Below are 17,455 nucleotides of genomic sequence, written 5' to 3' on the forward strand. Positions count from 1 at the left end.
AAGTTGTCATATAATTGCATAAATATTAAGGTTCATCATGTCATTAAAAAATTATCCAGTGTTCCCCCATCCCCTGACATTACTGACTGCTGAAAAACCAGACCTTGCCTGCATCTTCAGCTGTCACTATAGGACACAAAAGAACACAAGTGCACACCGCTGCTCTCAAGGTGAAGAGAAAAGGGAAGTTTATTTTCTGACTCCAACATTTATAGTTTTCCAAAAGTGACAGTGGATTGGAGGGTGACAGTGCCACCTCTCCAATGACACTGGACAAACCAACGGTCCATCAAATTTCTCCTCCTCCATAAAAGAATGCAAAACAATGAGTTATTTACAGAAAGTGTGTGAGAAAGTTTTCTACAAGAATGTCAACATCAGAAGGCTTAGAAAATCTTAAAAAATCAGGGTGACATCCAGCTATGTCTGCAAGCCTAACAAATGCTGTCGTGTCCATCTCTTATTTCAACTTTTCATAGGGGGTGTTGAGCACGGAGATGTGCAGATGCACACACACAAGAGAGAGAAAGAGGCCAAGGGAAACTGTCTAAACCATGTAGGAGTTCAGTTTATTCAGTGAAGTTCTGACCTCTTGTTGTAGCAGCACCTGGAGACAGAGGATTAAGCCCCTGTAGATGCCAGAGGGGGCCTTGCTGTTCACTGAATTAGCTGAGGAGTGCTGGGGCTTTCCCCGTGCCCCTGGATCACTGTGTTGTGTTAGCCACCTGCACAGGAAACAAAAAGCCTTCCTTCAAGATGTACAGGCATTTCTCCCACCTGACTATTTTTCCAGAAGAACAGTACACATGGAGAATTTTATATCTGTTTATTTCTCTTCCCCCGAGGAAGGAAGATTTGTGTCTGGCAACTCCAGTGACATGAGCCATGCAGGTCTAGAGCATTTGGAAACAATTCATGTTAATGCTCCAAAGGCTAAAATGAAAAGATTTATTTACAACCATGAACTGACAGCTCAAACTATGCTGGTCTTTTTGGCAAGAGGTGATTTTTTTCCCTGCAACTCAGCTGCTCTTACCACATTCATTATCTATCATTTTGTTGCAGCAACAGGAAAACACTCTTGGAAGACCTAAGAATCTTTCCAAACCATAAGGCCATGCAAGGGCATGCAAGGGGAAAAGAGGGAAACTTAATTTTATTTATTTTTCATTTACTTTAGAAAAATCAGGAATTACCATTTTCTCTTCATCAAAAACCAGGAAAATTGGTTTAATATTTGCAAATAATAGTAATAGCTTTAAAAAAGTTTTTTTTTTTTTAAGAAAAAAAAAATAATAAAGTTACATTGCAATATTCTTCAAAATTACATTTGGATTTTTCCAAGGACTCACCTTTCTTGGAAATGGCTGACTTATTTTGTATATGGTATAGCATTCTGATTTCTTTTTTTAAAATCTCTGTAGTGCAATTTTCTGACCAGACAGACAGCATTAACATATGCAGATAACCAAAGCATACCTGGTTCCTGTCTGGATTGCACAGTCAGCCTGTCATGAACTGGAAAGTGGATAGTGTGCTGGGTAAGATTGTATTCCTTAGCAGAACATAAATAATAATACTAAAAAAAAGAAATAGAAAATGTTTCTTGTGTGGCAAGGTTCCTCATGCATCTGGCTAAAGTAATCCCAGTTATATCAGTGGAGAAGGAACTCTCCACTTGTGGTTTCTGTGTGGTTTATTGTGTTTGGCAGTCAATAAAGATCTCCTACAGTCTAGAGCCACTCCAGGAGAGCAAGGGCCAGTAGTAATATCTACAAATGCCACAGAAGAACTGAGCACTGACACTTTGAAATTGTGCCCCACAGAGGTTTCTCTATGGTTATCTCAGGCTGATACTGTAATGACTGGAGGGTCTATGGTCTTACCCATATTCCTGCACAAAATTCAGTTACAAAAGAAGAGTGTTGAAATAACATGGAACATGACTTAAATCTGCCATAGCAAGGAGGAGCACAGTTCAAGTGGAAAGGCTTGCTTTTATTTTCTGTTTTAAAGCCTTTTGAAATTGCTGTCCTCCTTCTTTCTCTTGCAAAATAACCAAATGCTTGTTCAGAGGAAAGGTCAAGTACTTGATCCTGCTTAAGCATAAAAATTTATATTTCTAATAACAGCATTTAAGCAGCCAACAGAAAATTATAGTGGAGAAAAATAGTATAAGATTAATAAGCCTTTTTATTATTTCTGGCACTATCCTGCAAAAGTAATGTATAAGCTAAATGTCTGCAGACATTAAACTCCAACAAAGGTTTGTTTTTCCAGAAAAGGATTGCTTTCTCTTATTGTCAGGAACACTGCTAATCTCAGAGAAATTAGACAGAACAATGTCCCAAATAGCTTGTTCTTCCCTCTTTAAAGAGAGGATAGAAGAAAAATTGGGATGATTCTGTGGAAGAAGAATGCTTTGTTTTTTTGTTCTGTCCTCTGGCAGCACGGCTCTGGCTCTGCTGGATGAGGTAAGACCACAAAGCCCCCTTGTGTCTAAGGTGGTTGGCACACCTGGTTTGGGGGATCATTTAATGCAGGCCTTACAGCTGCTGGATAAAACTGCTGTGGCACTGAACACCTTAGGGCTGTGAGGCACCCACACTTCCCTGCCCAGCTGCCATGCCCACGGCCCTACAAAATGTGACAAAGGAGGCTACATAAACCTTGGGGACACCCATTCAGCTGGGCACTCTTAGCAAACCAGATTGATTGCACCTGCATGAAACCAGTTAGGCACAGTTTGGGGGGGCTGTGGCTGAAGACTGGACACAGAGAGCAGAGAGAACATCTGCTAAGGTTGAGCCAAAGTACCTGTGGTGTGTGAGGGGTACAGAAAAAAGCACAAAGACATAGAGAGCCTGTTGACCTGAACATAGGCAATCTTTTTGTGGGCAAGATTATTTCCAGCTGAAGAAGGAAGATGTTGAATCCACCATGGAGAAAAGCATGGCACAGTAGGGAAAGCTGGAATTCATCAAAGGCAAGATCCTGGTCTCTGAAGACACTTCTGCTCTAAATCTCAAGGGTGCTTCAGAGCAATCACAAAACACATCTATGTAAATGATTGCAGGTATTTCATGGCTTTATGCAATTTGCTGCTTTTATTATACCAGATAAGTGAAGAAACAGTGGTGGGTTTTGAGCCCTTATGCTTATGCTTGCTGAGAATCTAGAGCTAACATCATCAAAGCAATTCCTTAGACCTTTCTCTGTAGTGGTTGATATATTTGAAACTTTAAATTCAGGAATTTTCTGTGAAAGAGAATGGTGAATAGGGTTATGTCAGTGTTATGCTCACCTGCATTCTTCTTGGGGCATATTATTATATGTACAGTAACCATTCAGCATTCTAGTTGATATAATCCAGCATAATATAGAAGAGTATGTGAAAAGGAACAAAATTAACTTTATCACCTGGCATGAGTATTTTGATGTTCATCCTTAGGAGAAGGCTCTACTGGTTTATAATCAAATTCTGTCTATATATAGCTAATTAATATTGTTGAAATGTTAATGCTTCAGTGGCTGTCAATGTATCCAAGATTTATTTTCATGAAACCTGTCATTACCCTGCCATTTCACACTCTCACTTGTGGTGAATCTGCATCACAAATAACTGTACATATGTAAATTAAATATTAAAACGACACCATTAGAATTAATCAGTCTAAAAATGCAAATTATGAGATTCCCCCAGTCTCTGAAGCAGTACCCAAGTGAGGGAAGATGATTGCCTACAACACTACATCATTCAGAGTTTGTCCAGAGATGCTCAGGACAGATTTACGCATCAGAGAAACATGGATGAGACTCAGATCTGAATGTTCCTGGTCCCTGGGGACCCTGAAAGACTGAGCATGCTGGCCAGCATGCTTGTGGCTGATGGTGTTAACACTTATCTGACCTTCCCTTAACTGAATATCCTGGCCCCTGTGAGATGAGGCAAGGCAGAGAGGTGAGGACATCAGCAAGTAACACATTGCTTGGCTCTGAGGCTCAGAGCTCAGTGCCCTGGAGAACTAAGCCAGGGGTCTCTCATAAATATAGGTCTTTGCAGCCCTCCTTATCCTTTTTTTTTGGAATAAAAGCTTGAATTTGCAGTGCAGTGCAGCAGAAACTGTCATTAACCCTTACAATTATAGGAGTTGTACTTTGTCACCGATGTTTTGAGGTTGTTTTCTTTTTTTGGCTTCTGACATTCAGAGCGTGATGGAATCCTGGCAGACTGTGTTGTGTGTGATCAAAGGAGTTATCTGATCTCTTTTCTAATGCAAGGTGTGCCATCTGGGGGAGCTGATGCCTGTATGGACAGGAAAGATGTGATTTCAGGGAAAGTGCTATCCCTGGACTTCTCTAAGGAGTGGGAAACAGATCATCATTTGTTCCTGAGTTCTTCAGTTGGGAATCACCATTACATGCTCTATGTGGTAGGAACTTCACATGGACAAACAGTATCTGACACAATATTGCCACTGCTGGGAGATAACAGTGATTTCACAAAAACTAGTAGTATTTTCCTGTAAATCCAAACCACCAGGAAGTGACTATTTGGTGCTTGCACATGTAGCACTGCCGCTTTCTGTGGGAGCACGTTCGGCAGAATGGTGAGAACCAAAAATAACTGTATTTTATCCCAGCACTTTTGCCATCTTGGGCTTTTTCAAAAGACCACAAGAACCTCAGGTGTTCTAGCCTCAGGTGTGTTAGTTAGATGGAGATGTCAGGTGGGAACCCCAGGTAACTTCTGTAAATTTGATTCCTCTACAACATCGTTTTATGTCTTTTCAGCTGCTCTGGTCACCTCGACCACATGTTGGTTCACAAGCCAGAGATCATTTTACCCTGTGGCTAGGGTAAAAGACAGTTTTATTGGTGCTCTGATCAGATTTTGATAGCAATGCTATGCTGTGTCAGGAACTGAGTTTTCAATACAGCAACTCATATCCTTTAAAAAAAAAAATTTCTCCATATGTCCCCAAGAATTGGTCAGGTTTTATTGAAAAAGCAACATTTACAATCCATCCTTTCCCAGTTATGTCTACAGGTGCAGAAAACAGACCTAAATTTTTGTAAAATAAACAAACACATGAATTTTTGGGGTTTTTTTTGTTTTGTTTTTTTTTCTTTTTGGCCTTCCATATCCAAATGCCTGAAGCAATCATGTTCAGAGTTTACCATCTGGCTTATAAAAGGCACAGAAGATTTTGGCCAGAAAGCTGGAAGTCCCATAAATTGATGTACTGATGAAAATAGGGTTCACAGCAGAAACCCAGAGACAACCTGAATTGTAGCATTCTTTCACATTTGGATGAATTGGTGTATCTAATAACATAGATGAGACCAGCAAATAGATGTTGGTCCCTTTTAGAACAATTCCTTTTCAAGACAACATATAAATAAACATAATCATCAATAAATGTTGCAGCTACTGACCCTGACAATCTCAATGTCAATTAGCAATCTTAGTTAATATACCTCCAGACTGGAGTCAGGGGAGTGGCAATCACAGACTGACTTGCTGGTACCTATATTTTTATGACATTTGCTGTATTCAGCAAAGCTGTGTGTGTCTCCAGACAGAGTGAAGCTGAAATATGCAGGTATTTGGTCAACTAAATAAAAGCCATATCCCCTGGGGGGAGTAAAAAGTTTGGAACAGCCATGAATGCAGACAGAGTTAGTATTTTCTTTATTACATACACAGACAAATCCACGTTAGCATAGAGTAAGGACTGGGTTATTGTGGCTGCACACACATGCACACGGAGGGAAGCACAAAAAGAAGGAATGCAGAGCTAATAATTGGGATTTGTATTCTAATTTATTCTCTCCACATAAAGAAAAGGAATACAACGCTGATGACTCCCCGTTTTTCCCATACACAATCTATCCCTGCTCTTTGCCTGCAAAGAGGAGAGGCTACCTTTGTTTTATGTGCATCTGCTCTTGCTACAGTACCAAAATGCTCCTTTGTTGAGCTCGGCAGCAGGAGTGCACGGAGGTGTAAGGAATCTAAGACCCCATCTTCTACTTTTTATCACCTTCCCGGTGGATTACACACGCAGCACAATGCAGTCATTAAAAATAGTTACACATGAAAAGAGCCAGTGCCTCATCAGCTGGCTGATGTGTCACTTTACTGACGGACATGCAGCAGTAATTGCTGAGATAAGAAATTTGTCTTTTTGTCCTCTTCGCACCCCTGCCCGTGCACTCAGGAGAAAGGGGGACCGGCAATCTCTCTCCTCGCATCCTTCCCCAGCACCCCCCAGGATATTAAAGAACCCTCTCCTCCTCTCTGCACCCTTTGTTTAAAGCGACGCTTCCAAAGATGTGTTCTGTGGGTAGTGGGGGGGGAAGGGGAAAAAAGGGATATTTACTTACAGAGCAGTAGCGGGCAGTTAATGGCACCTCCCGGACCGGGGACAGGGGGTCACATCCATTAACAAGAGTGCAAAGAGCGCACTGGCCTGCCTGCAGCCGAGAGCTGCGCTGCCACTGGGGCTTTCCACTGCCGGCAAAGAGCGGCTCCGCCGAGTGCAGCTCGGCAGGCAGCGTGTGTGGAAAGAGCTGCTGCCTTCCCCAGCCTAGTGAAACCCCTCGCTATCATTTTACCATATAAGGAGACAAAAGCATCGGAGACTCTCATTCTTTGAGGCGCTCTGCAGCTGGCATTCGACACTTTCTCTATTCCAAGGGTGTCAATACTTCCCCCTCCTAAACATCTTGTCTTTCTTGGCCCTCTTCCTAAAATAAGGCTCCCTCTCCCCTCCTCCAGCCTTTGTTTCTCTAAACCCCTGATGCTTATTAATAACATGGTTTTCTAAATCTGGGAGCTCGCTCTTTGCAGAAGGAGAGGTTTTACAGCAACTCAAGCCCAAACATTTGTAAGGTTCTTCACCTGGCTGAGAGCATAAAGTCCTTGGTTAAAATCAGTATGAGGCTTTATGCACTTTGGTCATTTTGCCTGCTGAGTGCCTTGCCAAAGAAGAGTGAAACAACCTGTCTCTCTTCTTCTTTGTGGAGAGGTGCATATTTTTGCAAAGACCACATGTGCAGGCATTTCTTTATGAACATCCAGACCCCAGTCCAGTTTCTCTCCACCCTTCTTTCTTGCCAAGCTTCCCCATAATCAGGAGGAAAACGAACAAAAGCAGGGGAAATCAATGAAACCAAAACCAACCATCTTTTTCTAAGAGAAAGCCAAAGGAACAGATTGTCTCAGCACATGCTCAGTACCCAGTCGAGAGCCTTGCCAGTGTGCACATGGTAAGAAGAGGGGAAACTATTAATCCTACTATATCAGGAACTACTTTTTCTGCTACAAAACCCAATTTCATTTATCAGCCATTCTAGCAGAGACACATTCTGCCAATCAAAACAATGAGGGTCCTGAGAAACCTCCCAGAGGGAAGAATTTGGATCAGAAGCACATGGGAGAGCTGCTGTCTGCAGCTTGAGGGGTAGGCTGGAGGAGGCATTTCAGGGTAATTCTTCAGTAGTGACTGGTGCTTGCCAAAGGGAGGTGCTTTAATTTGGATGCTTTCAACCTTAAGGGAAAGCAGAAGGATGAATATGTAAAGCCCATTGTCCCGAGAGAGCCTTGCTGCTGTTTTGCATCCAGAAGATGCCAGGCAGTGCAGTTTTGGGTACTGGGTTCTGGCATGTGCCTGAGCAGTGGTGCAGATGTGCACATGGATTAGATCACAGTTTCTCCTGCAAGACAAAGTTGTGCCAGAACCATGCCCTGTACTTGCTGTCCTCTTATGCACCCAGATGTGGTCAGATTTGGAATGGGGGTGAAATAGGCTAGTTGGCCTCAGTGTTACTCCAAATCTAGAAAAGCAATGGTTTTAAAATAGTGGGAAAGGGCCATTCCTATTTCTTCTATCAGAAGCCAACTCTCCTTTACAGATGTGAGTTATTTGGATGACCAGCAATGATCTGTTTGTCAGCTGATCCAGCCTTTGCTGTTGAGATTTCAAAACAGGCATCGTGCCCTGGAGGGCTGACAATGAGCATACAAGATCAAGGATGCCATGGCAATTAAATCTCATTTAAATCAAAGCTGTTGCACTCCTCAGCCACATGGGGAGTCCCTGACTCCTCCCTTGAATTTGCAGTGGCACTGTAAAATTAATTAAACCAGGGAGTGAAAAATTTTCATTGAACCAATGAGCTACCTTGGATCTGCACCTTATCTTGGGAGAGCTACTGGTTGGGTTTCCAGTCCCATCAATGACTTCCTGGATGCCCTTGGACAGGAGATTTCATCTCTCTGTTTGTTAGCTTCATTGCCTGTAAATACAAAGCTCAGGACAGCCAAACTCATGTGTAACTTGCTAGGAAATTTTCCAAGGACTAGCTAGAGCATAAATATAATAGGAGTAATAGTTCCTCTCTTTTAGGTTAAACTATTGCACAGTGACAACAATAATAATTAATTACTGTCTCAGTTACTGTTCTTACCTCAGCTCTAATTTAGTAGTGTACATAAAAAAGGAAAAAGGCCTTCAAGGTAATTAGAATTGGTCTATTTGGCTCCAAACTTTTCTAAACAAACTAAATATTCTGAATGTGTTGATTTTTTTCAATTTCCATGATATTTTTATTTCCCCATCTGTCCATTGACAGCTACTGCAGCAAGTCTGACAGAGATTTTTTTGGTGATCCCTGTGGTCACACAAGACAAGTGTTTCTCACAATTATGAGTTTAAATATATACTGGCTACAGCTGAAATGATTTGGTTTATCTGTTGCAGGTCAGGGTTGACTTAAGGAAGATAAGGGAAATTTTGCATATTTTAATACAACACCTCTGACTCCTTGAAGGCAGAAGAGCCTCTGCTGATTTAAAACCCATTGATTTGTGGGCTCACTGTGGGGCTGGACACTCAGCAGCCACATCAAGACTGTGTGGGGCTGTGAAAGGGATGAGGAAGATGACCAGGCAGCACCTTCCCTCATCCCATGATGAGGGGTATGCACTCCATCAAACACTACTAGGGAAGGTACAGGGAATTCAGACCCCTTACCCCACCCCCCACCCCCACATCCACCCCCCTTCAGGACCACTCATTCCACATTTATCTGGCAAATAAATATTCATCACTGACTGGCATCCCTCCCCAGCCTCTTTCCCACCAGACTCAATTCCAACAGGTGTGGGTGGGTGGGAGATCCACAAATTTCATTACTTTTCAGAGAGATGGGGAGGAAAGGGCAGAGGCCCTTTCACTAACAAATATAACCCACTTCTTTTTCAATAGGTATATTTTATATTTTATTTTTAGTTCGTTGGTTCTCTGAAGACCCCAGCAGAGATCAGGCATCTTCAAGACTTCAGAGGAGTCATGGCAATGAAAACAGGGGCAGTGCTTCCATTAGGGGGCCTAAACCAAGAGTGGAAATGCAATTTCCATACAGTGATTTGGAGATTATCCTATGGTTTATATTTGCCTCATGTGTATAGCATTTACATAGCATTTGCTGCTTGTTCTTCAGTGGTCTGTGTGTTTAACAGGTTAATTCTATGTGTAGAATGCTGTACATCCATATGGGTAAAAAAGGTGGAGAAAGTACCCTTCTCATAGCAGGATTTCTCAATGATTTTACTAAGCCTTCATAAGTCTCACTTCAGCTACTGGGCTGATGCTGGAATAACTATAATTTCAGCACTTATCTCCTTTCCTGGCTGAAATGAATGAACAAAGAAAAGTAGTGGAAAGAGACAGCTGGAAGTGGAATATTTTTACTTCCCCCAGTTTGAGACATGAGAAATAAAACGTCTCTGAGAGAGCAGGGGAGGGGAAACTATACACTTTTAGGTTTGAAAATGGCTAAGCTACTGGCTGATTCCTTACTCCATCAATTTATCCTGGAAACTGTTAAGTTCCTTTATCAGAATTCAACTAATCCCCTTTTTGATGCTGGAATCTGTGTAACACAAGCTTCAATTGAATATTAGAGGGTGCCTTTAGGAGAGCTGCTATTTTTGGCACTACAACTTAGGAAGGAGTGTAGACTAATGCAGAGGTTGCACTTTAGTTCATTAAACCTAAAATAACAGCTAGGCAATGTTAAATCTTCCTGAAATTTCATACTCATAAAATGTTCACAGATATGTATTTTCCCTAAGATTATGAGGAATTTGCAAAGGTTTAAAAGATATTTTCAGCATGTATTTTCTTTCCCAATTCAGTTTCCAAGTCACAAGATTTTGTGCAATATTCTGATCTTCCTTTCTTTCCCTAGGAGACTCAAACCTCAAGTAGAAAGACACATCAGGTAAGAAATATCAGAATTTCACAGATTCTGATGAGGGAACTACAGACATCTTTGGACAACCCATTAAAACCATCCCAGCCAAGGCAGATAGAGAAAGTCTGTCTGCTTTTGGATGATGTAAGACTTCGATTATTGATGTTTAGCCTAAATCAGTGAGGAAACTTTAGTGACTTAGAAACTCCAATCTAATCTGTAAAAAAAAAAAAATTACTTCCATGTTTATTTTCTTAATATGTTATAGTTTTCACATGCAGTGTTAAACAATTTTCTTCAGTAATTTAGAGAAAGGTATCACAGTTTAGTAGCATCAAAGAACTCCTGTTTTTCATTGGAGAAGTTATCTTCAGAAGGATAATATGATGCTATGTGATAAGACAGATGACTGAGACTCAAATACAAGTGTGTCTCTGTGATAGCACAGTCTGGGATAGAGATGAAAGCATTTTAGACCATTATGGTCAGTTTGGACAAAGATTTCATTAGTTTTTTGAGTTAGTCAGGACTTTTGATCGAGTTAACCCCAGTTTCATTCAGGAAAATCTATCTCCTGAAAGAGGTGTCCCAAAGTGAATATGGCAGTGAGACACCTGTGGTCTGTCCCTTTCTGTGTAATTGTTCCCATACCCTTCTCTCTGTGAACAGCTGAGGTGTAGGAGAGGGCTTGCAATGGATGACCCAAGCAGAATGACAGCTGTGTCCCTTTTTCTGCTGCTTTCCTCTCTCCCAGCTGAGTAGACAAAGAGCTTTTATCACTGGTGTGCAGAGGAACACAATTTGGTCACAGAGGAGAAGTGCAGTGGTGCTTGAAGAAGCAGACAGAATACCAGGGGAAGCTTCAAGGATCAGCCCAGGGCTGAAAGGAATGGTATCTGCTAAGGAAAATCCCTCTTGTTGCTGGATGAGTTTCCAAAAGCTTGGAAAGCTCAGGCACTGTTACAGGACTGACAGGTCATTCACTGGACAAGCATTGTCAGAAAATCTATCCCAGGACCTCATGGATTAAAAAAAAGCCATACAGGCCATGGCAGGATAAGGGCAGCCCATCAAACCACTCCCCAAGCAGCAGCTGCCTGTACCATGTGGGGCAGCCACCCTGAACAGCCCTCACCAGGCTGTGAACTGCCTGAAGAAATAATGAAGATTTACAACAAAGAGAGTGGAAGACAACAATTCTTATGGAATACAGTCTTCTCCCTACTTTTCCTAGCATTCTTTCTCATTCTTTCCCCTGACTAAGGAGGGCCTTTCCTTTTAAGGAAACTATAGTGAAACATTTTGGTCTTTGCCATCTTCACACTTCTTTGTCTTTTAAGTGTTCACTAAACCCCTCAGCTCCACAGTTTGTTCATCTGTAACCAAGGGTAGAGACCTTGGTGGCATGTCTGCAGAAGTGCTTTGGATAGAGAGATAACCTCAACAGCAGGTGAGGGGTCTCCATATGACTCTAAATGATAATAGTGCAGGGACCTACGCAGAGGAGCTCTTGCTTCTTTCCTTTCCTCTGGATTCAACTTGGCTGCCATATGGGGCCGGAATATGACTGATAGGAAGAGCCTTTTGGGTTTCCTACCCCTGCAGATGGAATCTGGGATGTCAAATTAGTACAGAGGTTGCAGTAACTGCTGGTCTTCTGAGCTGGCAAATACTACCCCTTAATTTAGGATTTATTAATTTTCATATAATCATGATTTATCTTTCCCTATTCTAGATGTGTGAAACAAACACACTGTGATTGTTCCAAGAAATTAATGACTCTGTGTTTCTGAAAGCACCAGAGACCTGCTGTTCTGTAAAAAATAGCTCCCATTACCTGTGGTGTTCCTAACAGCACACTCCTGCATTTTTAGGCAAAATCCCCTTTCCATAGTCTTTCTCCCTCCCACTGCTCCACTGCTCATGGCTTCTTCTCCAAAACCTTACTTCTGGGTGTATAATTTGCTTCTGCTCCCCTTAGCACTTTTTCTGCCTGCACTCCTGATCACCCTGCACTGTTACCACCCTCTGGAAATAACCAGCAGCAACTTTTGAGTACCATTTCCCTTTATCAGACAGCCAGAGGCCTCAGGAACTCCTGAGCAAAGACAGGTTTGAAAAACTGAGCAGTTGGCAGGCACCTTAAGAACTTACCTAACTAATTTCAAAGGCAGAAGTGACAATGTCCAATGTCATTCCTGGCAATCTCTGTCTAATTTGCCCTAAAGGAGTAACAGTAGGACTGTACAACCTCCGAAGAGGGAGGGAAGGAAGGAAGGAAGGAAGTGGCGGAAGGAAGTGGCGGAAGGAAGGAAGTGGCGGAAGGAAGTGGCGGAAGGAAGTGGCGGAAGGAAGTGGCGGAAGAAGGAATTGGCGGAAGGACGGATGGGCGGAAGGAAGAAGTGGCGAAGGAGAGTGGCGAAGGAAGTGGCGGAAGTAAAGTGCGTAAGAAGTGCGAAGGAAGGACGAAGGAAGGATGAAGGAATGAAGGAGAAGGAAGAAGGAAGGAAGTAAGGAAGAGGAAGTAAGGAAGGAATGAATGAAGGAAGGAAGGAATAATGAAGGCATTGGCGCCCTGTCCTTCCTGCTTCTTCCTGGCCGCTTTTCCTTCCCTTTCCCTTCCTTCCTTCATTCCTTTCTTACTGCCCGTCCTTCCTTCCTTCCTTCCTTCCCTTCCGTCGCGGGTCTTTTTTGTCTTCCTTCCTTCCGCGTCCCTGACTATTCGCGAGTCTTCTTCCTTCCTTCCTTCCTCTCCTTCCTTCCTTTCCTGTCCTTCCTTTCCTTTCCTCCTTCCGTTCCTTCCTTCCCTTCCGTTCCTTCTCCCTTGGCTTCCCTTTTCTTTCTTTCTTTCCGTGATCTCATCTTTCTTTCTTGTCCTATTTCCCTTGGTTCTTTGTTCATTTTTCTCTGTCTTTCTCTCCTTCCCCCTTCCTCCCTCATCCTCTCGTCCTTCCCTTCCTCCTCCGTTCCGTTTGCCCTTCATCCTCCTGCCTTCCTTCCCCGTCCTTCCTGTCTTCCTTCCCGTCCTTCCCTCCTTCCTTTCCTTCCTCTTTTTCTTCCTTCCTCGTCCTTCCTGCCGGCCGTCCTGGCCGTCCGTCCGGCCGGCCTGCATGCCTGCCCTTCCGTCCTTCGGCTCCGTCCTTCCTTCTCGTCCTTCCTGCCTTTCCTTCCTTGCCTTCCTTCCCTGACCTTCCTTCCTCCGTTTTCCGGGGATTTCTTACCGGCGCCATGGCTGCAGCACTTTTTCCTTGCCCTTTCTTTTTATTGTGTCAATTTCGCTTCCGTTCACTTATATTATAAGGAGCAGGTGGTGCGCTTCGACTTCCAGGCTGTTCCCCTTCCTGTTTCTGTGTTTCCTTTTCTTTTCTTTTCTTTGTTTTGTTGCAAATGCCTCGCTGTGCCCTTCCTTTTGTCGTCTTCCTTCCGGTCTTCACATCGCCGTCCCGTCCTTATTCTTCCTTCCTGCGCCTTTTTTGTTTTCCTGCCCATGAGTAGTCTCCCTTCCTTCCCTTATTCTTACGCTTTGGTTTTGATTTTGGTCCTGTTTTCGTTGTTTGGTGCCGTGCGCGTGGCTTGGGGTTGCCGCCCGCGGGGCTGCCCGTCGGCCCTTCCATGAGGTCTGGCCTGTGCCGAGGCCTTCCCCTTCCCGGACGGTCCCTTCCGTGCGCCGTCCGGCCTTCCTTCCCGTCCGGAGCCCGTCCGTCCTTCCGGCCGGCCTTCCGGCCGGCATGCCGGCCGGTCCTTCTTCGCGTCCTAGGGTACGTCCTTCCGTCCTTCCTTCCGTCCTATCCTTCCGGCCGGCAGACGGCCGTGGCGGAAGGCCTTGGCGGACCGGCCTTGGCGCGAAGGCCGTGTGGTGGTAGACGTCCTGCCTCTTCCTTGTAGATGATAAAGCACGAGTAGCGGTGCTAAGGAAAGTGGCTGAAGTGGTCGGCAGTGTCGGAAGGGCGGATGGGCGGAATGGGTCTGCGATGGCGGAGTGGCGCGAATGGGCGGAAGCAGAGTAAGTAAGGAAGGAAGGAAGGAACGGAAGGAAAGGAACGGAAGGAAGGAAAGGCCAGGAATGTAAGGACCTTTAAAAAGAACTGAAGTAAGTGTCGGAAGTCCAGTTTCTGTACTCACGGAAATATCCAGAGGAGCAAAAAGAAGAGTTGACGGCGAAAGTAGGGGGTCGAGGATAAAGATATGATGAAGATGACCGTTTCATGGCGACTTGGCCAACTGCAGTCCGTTGTTGCTTCCTGCCTCTTCCTTTCTACTGCCTGCACTCCTGCTTTCTTGCTGTTCTGTGATGTAAGTGAGTTCCGTTGCTTAGCTTCATTCATTACCTTTCCCTCCTTCCGTTCCCCCTCTTCCTCTCCGTCCTCCTTCCTTCTCCCTGCCTGCCCTCTTCCTGTCACTTCCCTTCCTTCCTTCCTTCCTTCCCCTTCCTTCCCCGTCCAGTACGTCCACCGGCGCTTTCCCTGCTTCTTCTGCCGTTTCCTGCCTGTCCCCCCTCCTGTCCCTTCCTTCCTTGTCTGCCGCCGTGTCTTGCCGCCCCCGTGGCTGCCGGACACCCCCTTTTCGCGGCCTTCCGTTGGTCTGCCTTGCCCGTTTTCGTGTCCGGCCGTCCGTTTTCTGCCTTGGCCTTCTTTGGCCATTCCCTTCGACCTTCCTTCAGTCCACTTCCTTCCTTCCTTCCCCTTCCTTCCTTCCTCCCTTCCTTCCCGACCCCCCCTTCCTCCCTTCCTGCCTTCCTGCCCGTCCCTTCCTTCCTTCACGTCCTTCCGTCCCCGTACCCTGCCCCCTTGCCTTCCTTTTCCTTCCGCCTTGCCTGCCGGCGGGTCACGGCCGCCAGGACACCTGGCATCCGGACGGAAAGTATGAAGGAAGGCAGTCGGACGGAAGTGCTTCAGGACGGCCGGTCCTCTTTCGGCCCACCCAGTTCCCGGAACGTCCGTAAGTTGGCGTAAGAATTGGCGTAAGGAAGGAAGTGGCAGGAAGTGGCGGAAGTGGCGGAAGTGGCGGAAGTGGCGGCAAGTGGCGGGAAGTTGGCGGAAGTGGCGGAGAAGTGGCTGAAGTGGCCGGCAATCGGAATTGAAGGAAGTAACTGGAGTGAAGGACGGTAAGGCCGTCCTTCCTTCCTGCCTTCCTTCCGTCCTTCCCTTCCTTTTAAAAGGAAGGACGGAGGATTCATACGAAGTTGGATTCAGTCTCACATTCATGCCGAAAGGATGAATAATTGTCAGGAGAAACTTCATTTTGTATTTTCAGATCACACCATAGCAATTGAGATCAACTGAAAGCAGGGCCTCCTCCAAGTTTTGTTATGCTGCTCTTGGAAATATCTTGGGAAAAGAAAGTGAGGAGAGAATTTAATGATATCTCGTCATAATACTCTGCCTCTGGCCACCCTCCAGCCACTTTTGGCTGGGATTTCTGAACCTGGGGGTAATATTCTACTGAACTATCACTTTCATGAACCGTTGCAGCTCCCCCTGGACTTCTGGTCCAGGTTGCCTTTAAGCCATTTCACAGTTTCCAGCAGCTAATTTCAAAGCTGATTGAGAAGGTAGGCTCTACTGTTTGTAGCTGGAGAACCACCTTCCTTGTTTTAATTTTTCAACAGATTACCTACAATTTTCATTTCATCATGAGGTCTACTACGGTCTTACCTTTGGGAGATATAACCGAAACTTTTCTTTATTCATGGCTGCAGGCCTGTTCATTTCTGTGTCAATCTTGTATCATATCTCTGCTCAGCCAACCTCTCCCTCCTAGGCCGGAGTCCCCAGTCTGTCCTGTTTAGTCTGTATGGCAAGCTGCTTCTCATGTTTTAAAATCATTTCCTTCATTCAAACTTTTTCAATATGAACAATTTAGTTTTTCCAGGTGATGTGCCCAAAACGTTTAATATTCCATGTCTGTTTGGCTGCATGTTGTCTAATGTTTTTGGGGTTTTTTGTCAACTTATATAACCTTAATTTCACACCCAGCTAAACATCTCAGTAATTAAAAACACTACTTTCTTTATCGGCTACAAAGTTCGCTCCCCACCATTCCCCCCACCCTGTTCAAACGTTTTATACATTCTTTATTCATGCTCATCTACAGTTAGGTATGAGATGCTGTTCTAGTGCCACCATTTTTTCTTAAGATCCTCCTTTCTGCGCTCATTCTATTTTCTCAGGGCTTAGAAGAAATTCCCCTAATAATTCCTATTAATCTCTTACTGTAAAACCTAGTTCTTTCAATTGGTTTTATGCCATACCTGCAAATACTTCCCTCTTATTCCTATGACTACTTTCTGGTGTTTTTAGGTTGTGTTTGAGAGCCCTTATGAAGACCTGGAAAGGACAAATAGGCACCCTGCTGTCAACACAATATCTCCCCTTCCTTCTCCATGCTGTTTATCATCTTTACCATGCGTGAATGGATTTTGGGTTTAAACATGATTTCTCCTTCCAGGTATGTTGAATTTCTCCCCAAAGTAATCATATTACCCATTTTCCTCTACCCTGCATTGTGATTCTGCTAAATTTGTTCAGTCTTAAACCCAACCCCAATGCTCTATTTCTCCCTTCTCTCTTCTCTTGGGAAGCATTTAAAAAGGCTGATGGCTGGTGTTGGATACATTTCAGGGTGCTCAGTTCTAATTCTGTTTTAAATAAGAGGCCACACATGGACTGTTAGTAGTATTTCGCTAATTCATCCTTCAGTTCCTTTTACATTCTTTTGGATTTAACACCATCTGGTTCTAAACTCTTTCCTAATTCCATTTTTTTTTTTACATTTTCTCCATACCTCTTCTACAGGACACCTTCAGCTTGGAATAGACCGCTTGGAATCCCCATAAGAAGGCACTCTCTTTCTGCACAAAGGATGCTCTGCTCAATTCCTCCCAATGAATGCGCCCGATGGAAGTCAACACAAAGGGATCATTTTGCCTCTTCTGTTCCAAGAGCCTCTTCATTGCTCACGAGCTCGGGCGCATGAGTTCATCTTCTTTCGTTTGTCCACACTCCTTCCCTCCCGCCCTTCGACAACTGCCTAATATTTCAAAAGAATCAACATTTTACAAATCACATTCCCAAAATGAACTTTCAGACCCAGAATATTTTGAATGTGAGTATAAACAGTCACCCTCTCAATTTGACCCTGACTGGGGGATGTCTTTTTTGGAAAAAGATCCTCTGTATTGCAACAATTC

At 44.1% G+C, this 17,455-nt stretch overlaps 1 protein-coding gene across 4 annotated transcripts in view; it reads right to left on the reverse strand.

Annotated features, from left to right (window-relative positions):
• FHL2 (four and a half LIM domains 2) overlaps positions 1-17,455 on the reverse strand; it is a 43,417-nt gene that overhangs the window by 17,834 nt on the left and 8,128 nt on the right. The window contains exon 1 of one of the 4 annotated variants that reach the window (XM_050978039.1): positions 6,622-6,687. The exons of 2 other annotated variants lie outside the window; for them this stretch is intronic. In XM_050978039.1, coding sequence (XP_050833996.1) covers positions 6,622-6,642 — 21 coding nt within the window. In that variant the 5' untranslated portion in view covers positions 6,643-6,687. One more of the 4 variants, XM_018908931.3, reaches the window with a different exon arrangement.

The sequence above is a fragment of the Serinus canaria genome, chromosome 1, assembly GCF_022539315.1.
Source record: "Serinus canaria isolate serCan28SL12 chromosome 1, serCan2020, whole genome shotgun sequence".
In the NCBI taxonomy this organism is placed as follows: domain Eukaryota; kingdom Metazoa; phylum Chordata; class Aves; order Passeriformes; family Fringillidae; genus Serinus; species Serinus canaria.